This window comes from Impatiens glandulifera, chromosome 3 (genome assembly GCF_907164915.1).
Source record: "Impatiens glandulifera chromosome 3, dImpGla2.1, whole genome shotgun sequence".
NCBI lineage: Eukaryota > Viridiplantae > Streptophyta > Magnoliopsida > Ericales > Balsaminaceae > Impatiens > Impatiens glandulifera.
This window is the reverse complement of record NC_061864.1, coordinates 23,584,964-23,594,431: the sequence shown is the minus strand read 5'-3', so window position 1 is coordinate 23,594,431 and position 9,468 is coordinate 23,584,964. Positions and strand designations below refer to the sequence as shown.

The following is a 9,468-nucleotide window of genomic DNA, read 5'->3' as shown; positions in this document are numbered from 1 at the left end:
GAAACAACAATTTTTCATTGAAGCATCAGGTTTTTCTTCTAATTTCCTTTAACTCTTCTCCATTTGGTTAGCCAATTTTAGTGATGATGATAATGTATGTGAATGACAAGTTAGGATGAATTTAATTAATAACTTTGATTAGATTACCTCTAGGCTTGTATTGAACAACATTGTATACCCATTTGATATAATGGATGATTTAAGTGGCTGAAGTGTTCTGTGGTTTTACCTAATTTGGGTTTTCCACGTAAAATCTTGGTGTCTTTCTCTCTATTTTTGATTGTTTGATGCTCAATTGAATGGACTGTCCATTTGATTATACAGAAGGGGAAAAAAATTGTTAAGCTTTTTGTTGTAGCTTGTCTATTTCAGGATTGCTAAACAGGTGTTATTATTCGAATTCTCCATTAGGGTGAACATGAAAAGCTATCAATGAATAAAAATCTATTTTCAACACTACATTTTTTTATGTGTATCTTGTGTCTATGAAATTTAGAAAGAAAGAAACTAATGCACAGATCTTTGGGTAAAACAAGTTGAAGCAATGAGAATTATAAAGGAGATTAAGAATGTGTTATTATCCAAAATAAAATAGTATCAAAATGAATTACAATGCAATGAAAGAGGAAATAATACTTCAACAAAAATTGAAAAAACAGTGTCAATTCAATATACGAGTTTCATGCCTTCTACTTAAGCAACCCGAATCTGCGTATACATAATCTAGCAAGAGGAAATTACCAAAGAACCTGGAACTTCTATAACAGCAGATGCATCTTTACTTTTGCCTAAGATCAGATCAAGCAGCCCCAGATATAAATGAAAGTAACGCTAGAGGGATTTTTCCGATTTGATTCCACAAGTTACAAAAAAAGTTTCATTCCAAGTGTTAAAAAGTAAATTTTATTTGAATAAAAAAATTCTGTTTGGAATAAAAACGAAAAATAAAATCTCAATGGTATAACATTATTTATTTTAAGCTATTATGGAGAAGATGTATACTAGATGCTTTGTTTCGTCAACTATGTATTAGATTTGAGTATGATATTGAAATAGCATAACATGACATGTAAGTGCTTTAATATTTAGACAAATATTTATTCGTAGAAACAAGAATACAATGAGTTTAGTTTAGAGTTCTCGTTTCTTAGGTATGACTATTAAGGGAATCAATTTTCTTACCGTTATCCCCATCTTTTCGTTCATGTCAATCATCCCAGGAGTTGTCGAATCTCCTACTTTCCAGTCGAACGTGTGGATAAGAGTCGCGGTGACAAGATGAAGCACTCTTTGTCCCAAAGCATAACCCATACATATCCTTCTGCCCGCCCCGAAAGGAATCAACCCAAAATGTTGACCAACTAGCTCTATGTTCTTGTCGAGGAACCTCTCGGGTTTAAAATCCAAGGGGTCATCCCATACTTCAGGATCTCTCCCTATTGCATAGGCATTTACTAAGACTTGTGTGCCTTTGGGTATGAAGTAGCCATTGTAATTCGTGTCTTCCATTGAATTCCTTGGGAGGAGCATGGGTAGTGGAGGGTGCAATCTTAAGGCTTCTTTCACACACGCTTGCAAATATGAGAGTTCATCGATATCGCTTTCTTCTATTTTTCTTCCCCTTCCCACTATTCTATCGAGCTCATCTTTCAACTTCATCATGCAATTGGGGTGGTTTAGTAGCTCTGACATTAGCCACTCGATCGAGTTACTTGTGGTCTCGGATCCTGCAAAAAACATTTCCTATAAAACTTTGTTAGTTCAATCCACTTGTTTTCAATAAGATTGGAACACCAAACACAATTTTAAATGGTATACAAAACAAGATATACCATAATAAGGATATTGAGGTTTTCCTCGGAAACCCTGCTAAGCCCTTCTCTATTGTCACCTTGGAACTCCATTAGAACATCAAGGAAATCCTTCTTTCGGTTATAATCTTCTCTACTCTTGAATCTCTCCTCTTGAACCACCCTCTCCTTCACAAAATTCTCCACCATCTTCAAACATGTTCCCATATCCTTCATCATCCCCTTCTTTATTCCCAAGCACTACAACAAAACATGCATTTAGTGACACATAACTGCCCACGCTTATTAAGCGTCAGCAAAAGTTCAGAAAATAATTTTTTTTATCTACCTATGACAACCTTTATAATTTTTTATTTATTTATATCCAACATTAATGACTATCCAATGTTTTGACTAATAATGTATATCATATATTTAACTTTTAATATTTAATAAATAAATAAATAAAAATATGAATACATAATAATTACAATATTAAAAAAAAAATTTAAACAGTTTTTATTTTCACTCTCATCCTTAACTAATTAGTCTTAAAAAAAATTGTAAAATTGTAAAATTATAAAATTTTTAAATATTTGATCAGTTATAATTTTATTACAAACTAGTCAAATTATTTAATATCTAAAATAAAATAAATACATTTTTCATCGTCAACTTTTTAATGTGTGAAATATAAAGAAAACTAAAAATAGGACATCCACACGATGAGATAGATGAAGTTAAGTAGAGAGAGGGTGATAAAGTTCAAATCCAGATGGCAACTCTGTTAATCTCCACATAAACTCAACTTCTCACCTTCTAGGTTTTCCTTCAACTTCTGATCTTCCGCCGATGACTCCGACGACGCCGAAACTAAATCCACTGCTGCTGATGCATCATCATCATCAGATCCAGACAGTTTCGACAACAAACTCTCTCAAATCAGGTTGCGTTACCGCAGCGGATCTGGAAAGAAGGCTGAGATTCGCAAGAGCCGAAAAGGACATAAATCATCTCTTCTACAAGGTCATTGCAATCAACGGATGTTGTTCGAAAGGAGATGATCTCGAAAGCTCTTAGTTGACCTAATTTAGATTTGAGAAGCCACAGGTATCTTCCAACCCTCCTCCTCTGCGTTTTCCTCTCATAATTTGACTTAGGGGATGACAAATGTTTTGAACAACAGGAAGGGGAAGGTAACTCAGTAGTAAACAAACGTCTCTACCTAGTTTGGTTACTCAACTTTCAAATACCAGTTGCAGGCAATGGCTGAGGAAGAAGTCATACATAACAGGTTAATAATTCCAGTTCATTCCTCTTCTTTGCTTTGATAGAACATTTGCGAATGTCTTCAGATCTCAGAAACGTAGTACATCCTTTTCTCAAAATTTAAAATTAAAAACTCGCGATTCACCATCAACATCAAACCTCACACATTTGACATTCCTTTTCTTTTTCCCATCCCTGCATTTTATTCATAAGTAAGACAACGGAACATATGAATTATCAGATCAAATCTTAAAACAGTTTACTTACAGTGTATGATTATTGATGCCATTGATAAAACGGGCAATGTTGCTTCTGTTATCAGCTGATAACGAGACTTCTTGAGACTTCTTGATGGATCAGAAGCATAAAGCAATGTCATTATGCTATCTCCATCATCATTTTCGCGCTTCTTCAAATAATCAACATCTCCAACATATTCCGATATTATAGTCAGATCCTTTATCTGTCTATCCACTTCAACAGTATATCTATCCAAAACAACAAGGAAGAAAATCTTGAAACCAATTTTTCTGTACATGTGTATTCTATTCTTTATAGAAAAGGCATAAACTACAATTAACTCACCCTTCAATTGGGTCATAAACAACCATTAGGGGGAGGCATTCCCCTCTTTCCATCATGCTTTTGCACAAATTTAAGGCTTCACAATCCTATTTTGACAGAACCTGCACAATTTCAAATATATATATGAATTTTTTCTATCCAATCGATTGAATTATGGAAGCCTCGATCTTTGTTAAGACATTTTACCTGCACTCCGCTATGCTCCAAAGCAGCAGAATTTGCGAATCTAGGAGCCATTCCGGGCATGTAAGTGAGCTCGTTTCTGTAATCAGCTCCGGTTGATGTAAGAGTTGTTGCCAGCGAGGCCATTTGTTCTAATCTCCTAGTGGGATCTTCAGTTGGAATGTAGGGCAGCAACCTTCTTCTCTTCTTTAATGATGAAAAATTGACTGTTCTTTTTCTCTTCTTTTTGTTTTCTGCAAGTATTATAGAGATAAGAGAAATCTTCAGTTCATCAATGGCATCCTTTTTAATTGCGAAAAATATTTTAATTTTTGTTTATAGAGGTGTGTTAAAGAAACAAATTGATTATTCTATTTTTGTTGTGTTAATAACTTGATAGCAGCATGATTAATTGATATTCTGTTTTTGTTGTATTAATAATTTGTGACAGGCACTTATCATTTGTGAACAGGAACAAGAACTTCAATTTGATTTTCAGCTTTATGGGTAAGAACTTACAGTGGTGGTTTCTCTTTTTAGCCATTCCAGTTCATCCCTCTTATTTTGTTTGATAGAACATTTGTGAATGTCTCTAGATCCCAAGAAACGTAGTTCATCCTTTTTATGACCTAATAATGTATCCATTCCCAGGATTTATATAGTATTACAGTAATTACATATAGATAGTACCTTCTAGATATTAATGTCTATCTTCTTGTATTCTAGATTCTGAGGATTAGTTTCAATGAGATTGTCAAGATTGATATGTTTGTCTATGCTTTTGGAGATGAGGTAAATTTTTTAATGTTTTCCTTCATTATGAACCATATATTGTATTAACACTTCTATAAACAGAATGTAAGACTTGTCAAGGTTGCTCTTAGGATTGGTGCTGGTAACATGGTAAATGCTATTCTATGAAAGTTTCACATAAGGTACTTTTAAGAAGAAGAAAAACTTATTTTATTCCTTGCGAGGAATATGCATGATCAATATAACTTAGTATAGTAAGTGATTCTGCAGGAAAGGAACTCACTTCCATTGCCAAATATACAAGGAGATGTGCGTCGTGTGTGCTCTTGCAACAATTTATTCACATCTAGTTGTACGCTCATAACCATCACTACACTCATTTATAATATTATTCATTCAAATGATTTTTTTCCTCTTGTTTATATTTGTTTTTTTGTAGTGGATGGTGAGGCGATGGATACAGTATCTTGGACGCGATAAAATAGTGAAGTAATGGTGTGGAACAATAATCACTAATGGTGTGGAACAATAATAACCCAGCTTCAGTTTGAGGTTCATATGCGAACAATTATTATTTTACTACAAAAATACATTTAGTTCTTATTTTTTTGAAATCTCTATCTTAGGGGCAAACAACATAAACAGGGTTTCACAAGAGCTGATCTATTGAAGTGTCTTGAAATGATAAAGGTATTTTTGTTGTTAACTTCAATGTATATCAATTTTGTTTGGTTGTTACATTTGATTCCATTTGAATCTTTCCCTTAACTTTCTTTTTCCTATTATTACTCTTCTTCAGGTTGAACATGAACTTTCTCCGCATATGTCGAATTTTGCTCGAATAAGAAATTGGAAACAGGTAAAAGAAAATAAAATAGAGTTGTTTTTAGTTTTATCTACATTTCTTTATTGGAAAATTTTATAATTATTAAGATCTAATCATCTAAGGTTTTTAAATTTGGAGCATTTTAAAAGTGCATTACAGGTAAAGATTTTATTATGAATCCACAAACTGATGATAGCATTGATGATGGTGCATTGATGATGGTTGGGCTGAAATCTATTATTATGAAATTTGTATTATTATGAAATTTGTAATATGATAGATTATTTTGAAATTTGTAATATGATAGATTATTTTGAAATTTGTAATATGATTTTGTGAAATAATACTATGGGAGAAAATTTACCTTTCTTTTTTTATTGTTTAAAATGAGAATAAATAATTCTATAGATGTCATTTTTAATGATTATTTACCTTTTTTTCTTAAATATAAAATAAAAATATAGAGAAAATTGATAATATAAATTTAAAAAGCAAAAATAAAAAATAAAATAAAATTGTTAAAAATTAAATGGGTTTTTAGCGACGCTTAAATTACTTTTACCGACGCTTAAATAAGCGTTGTTATAACTTGCGCCGACCCTGCTTATGGCGACGCAAGAATAAGGGTCGGTGATATTTTTGGCGACGCTTTTAAGGGTTGGCAGAAGTCTTTTTAAGGGTCGCCAGAGGTCTTTTTTGTTGTAGTGAAGAGATCTAATCTCTTCAACATCGGGAAATAATCTGATAAGTTAGGCTTTGCAGTCCACACCATGAACTTACTCATGGAATCAAAGAACTCTTTCCCTTTAATATTCTTGGATTCTAGCATATCCTCCGAGAATATCATATTCCCCACCACATTGAAAGCCATTAGGAATAGAAAATGGGCAATCTCTATCTCCCCCTTCCGCCCACTTGAATAAGATTCCATGGCCGCTTCTTCGATCCAAAGGATCATGTTATCCACACACTTTCTTCGGACATGGACAGTCTCGTTCACTCTCTTTGCCGTGTTGAATTCCGTGACTCCAATCCTCTTCACTACGCGCCAGTAGGACCCGTAGTTTCCAATGGCCATTGACCCATGATTAAAACCGTGGGCAGTTAGTGCATCCGGGCATTTACGGTCGGAGAAGACTAGGTCGTGGTTCTTGAATAGCTTGGCCGCAGCATCGGTCGAGTTGACTGCAACGGTTCCGACCGATCCTAACTGTAGCCAAATCACAGGCCCGAACTTATCCCGGAGCTTACACAAGGTCTGATGTGGCAGTTCTCCGAGGTCAAATATGTTGCCTACCACCGGCCATCCCGGAGGACCTGGTGGCCGGAGTTTACTAGAATACTGCGCCTCCGCCTGCCTCCTCCGGGCCTGGTAGAGAAAGAGAATGATGATCAGAAGAGGCCCCGATAGTATAAGACTCAGCATCGAAATAGAACAACTCCAAATCCAATCCATTTTTCAGAACTTATGCACTTTCTCTAAGCAATATATATATATATATATATATATATATATATATATATATATATATATATATATATTTTTTTTTTTCTTTTTCTTTCTAAACTAACCTTTGTTAATAGAAAACATATATTATTGTAGCATCATACTATCTAATAAACGAATAAGAATGATAAGTTGATATCGCTTCGCAGTAAACGAACCGAAATACCCTGTTTAGGGACGGTTTTCTCCTATTTAATCGATAGTTGACTGAGATAGGACATGGATAATATTTGTGTTTCCTTCCGATTTCATCCTAATTCTACCCCGTACTATATACATAATTAAATATATAAGCCCCGTACTATATACACAATTAAATATATAAAATCACTAATATATTTAGTTCTTCATTATATTTTATAATAATTTATTTTTATTTCTTTATAATATTATGAATTTTTAATATATTATAATATATTAAAAAATTCTTTTATATCATTTTATAATAATTTTTTTTTTAAATAATATGGTATAAACAGTGCTCTACGAGATTTTTTTCAAAACCGAACAGGACGGAAATTATATAAAAAAAATTCAAAATAAAACAGGGTGTGGATAGTAAATACATCCCTATATCTCGCCCTAAACTGATTCATTGTGATCCCTAATCGAATATGTTTACAAAATATTTTAATTTTACTTATATTGTAAAAATTGTCAATAGTAGTTTGTGTGACCATTGTTTAAATTTTAAATATTATCTTGAACATTATTTATTTATTAATTTCTAGAATTGTGTACCAAGATATATCAGTTACATTGAATTATAAGTGTGAACAAATTATTATACTAATTTTCGTTAATAAGTTATCATGTATAAATATAATAAAAAATCAAACATATTGTTGTTGTTTAACAAATAAATTGGATAATAAAAAAAATGATAAGATAAAGTTTTGTAATATCTGAATTTAAAATACAAAATTAAAAAAAAAATGATTTCATATATAAATTATATGTGGCTTCATTTGTAGACGACATATACTTTGTTGTAAGGGAGATGGGTGTCAAGTGAGTTCCGTAAGAAATGGCATAATTTAATGAAGATAAGTGTTATATGAGAGGGTATATGACAAGTGGAATATTCTAATGGAGATAAGTGGAATTTATGATAAAGGACAAGTGGTATATTTCTAATAAGGATTAGTGATATAGATGAGTGAAATTATAATTGTTATATGATATGACAAGTGGAATATTCTAATGGAGATAAGTGGAATTCATGATTGATAAAGGACAAGTGGGATATTTCTAATAAGAATTAGTGACGTGAAATTATAATTAACTCGTTACCTCCCATGCATAGTAACTCGTTAACTATAGAGTGGAGATAAAGCTTAAAGCTTATTTGGTTTGGTTGGAAGAAAAAATAATAGAAGTTATATTGAAATTAAAGTAAGAAATTTACTAGTTTTATAAATATATATATCATGATTATTTTAGGCACAAGTTTCATCATATTGAACTATTGATTTTTATAATATGTATTACTATTTCAGGGTAAAATAAAACAGGTTGATTCAAAATGCTGTGTAATATATGTATATGCTGATGATAATTTTATGACAGTTGTATAAAAATGACAGTTTATGAAATGATTTAAGACAAGTTAGTTAAAATGATAGTTTATGAAATGATTTTGAGATAGTTTGATAAAACGATAGTTTATAAAATTATTTTAAGATAGTTTGATATGGCTTCTTATTTTGACATTAAAATGAAATTTGGTATGTTTGAACTTGAAAACGAGGCTTTAAATAAATATGACGATTGAACTATTTTATTACTCATGTAACTCGAGTGTTGCTTATATTGGTTGATGCATTAACAACACTAGTCTTGGTTAATGTGTCTTGTTAGATGACTTATTATTAAGTTATTACGATATTACAGTAGCTTGAACATAAAGATCTTATAAACTATAAATATAGTTTTGATACAGATTGTCTAAATTTGGTTAAAAATTGATTTTTTATCGATAAATATATGATTTAATGAATCCCTTTCAGATAAGAATAAGAAATAATGAGGAGGACTTTTGGTTAGAAGACGAATATATACACTAGATGGTAACGAAAGTTAACTCTCTCCCTCTTTTCTATTATATAGATGTATGGAGAATGTATAAATAGGAAAATAATATTTTTATAAGAATATGATATGTTATCGTTTATTTTCAATTAATCTTAAATGACAAGAGAATTATGTGAGCTTTTAAATTATTGATGATGAATGAAAGTCTTTGTTTATTATGCTAATGTTTAAATATTAGATTTTGTTAGTCTAACCTGTTATTTATTTGGATAAAGAAAAGGTATAAAGAGAAAAAATGAGCCTGCTAATGATAAATTTCCAACACAAAAGAAAGAAACTCAAGATCAACCTTAATTTAAAATTTATAAAGGTGAATATCTTAATACTGTATTTGGTGTGCTAAGAAAAATACATTTTTTAATTTAGTCTGTTTTAGAGTTAATTTTGTATTTGGTGTGCTAAGAAAAATACATTTTTTAATTTAGTCTGTTTTAGAGTTAATTTTGATTCAGTACCAAAACACTTGGTGATTAGACTCTAGT

At 31.5% G+C, this 9,468-nt stretch overlaps 2 protein-coding genes, 1 long non-coding RNA gene and 1 pseudogene across 3 annotated transcripts; 1 reads left to right on the top strand and 3 right to left on the bottom strand.

The window, feature by feature from the left end:
* Window positions 1-1,099: 1,099 nt before the first annotated feature.
* On the bottom strand, window positions 1,100-1,743 carry LOC124932739 (iridoid oxidase-like). Its single transcript, XM_047473417.1, has one exon. It carries the CDS (start codon window positions 1,738-1,740, stop codon window positions 1,132-1,134), a length of 609 nt encoding a protein of 202 aa, XP_047329373.1. The 5' UTR covers window positions 1,741-1,743; the 3' UTR covers window positions 1,100-1,131.
* Window positions 1,744-3,172: 1,429 nt separating this feature from the next.
* Window positions 3,173-4,115, bottom strand: LOC124930030 (annotated as a pseudogene).
* A 138-nt stretch (window positions 4,116-4,253) lies between these two features.
* On the top strand, window positions 4,254-5,098 carry LOC124929051. Its single transcript, XR_007098617.1, has 5 exons — window positions 4,254-4,313; window positions 4,533-4,598; window positions 4,662-4,741; window positions 4,830-4,911; window positions 4,999-5,098. It is a non-coding gene; the product is annotated as an uncharacterized LOC124929051 (long non-coding RNA).
* A 960-nt stretch (window positions 5,099-6,058) lies between these two features.
* Window positions 6,059-6,841, bottom strand: LOC124930029 (iridoid oxidase-like). The gene has a single exon (XM_047470399.1). It carries the CDS (start codon window positions 6,839-6,841, stop codon window positions 6,059-6,061), a length of 783 nt encoding a protein of 260 aa, XP_047326355.1.
* Window positions 6,842-9,468: the final 2,627 nt, after the last annotated feature.

Excerpts from the sequence above, each read along its gene's own strand:
- LOC124930029 (XM_047470399.1), bottom strand. The coding sequence starts at position 6,841 with ATGGATTGGATTTGGAGTTGTTCTATTTCGATGCTGAGTCTTATACTA.
- LOC124932739 (XM_047473417.1), bottom strand. The coding sequence starts at position 1,740 with ATGTTTTTTGCAGGATCCGAGACCACAAGTAACTCGATCGAGTGGCTA.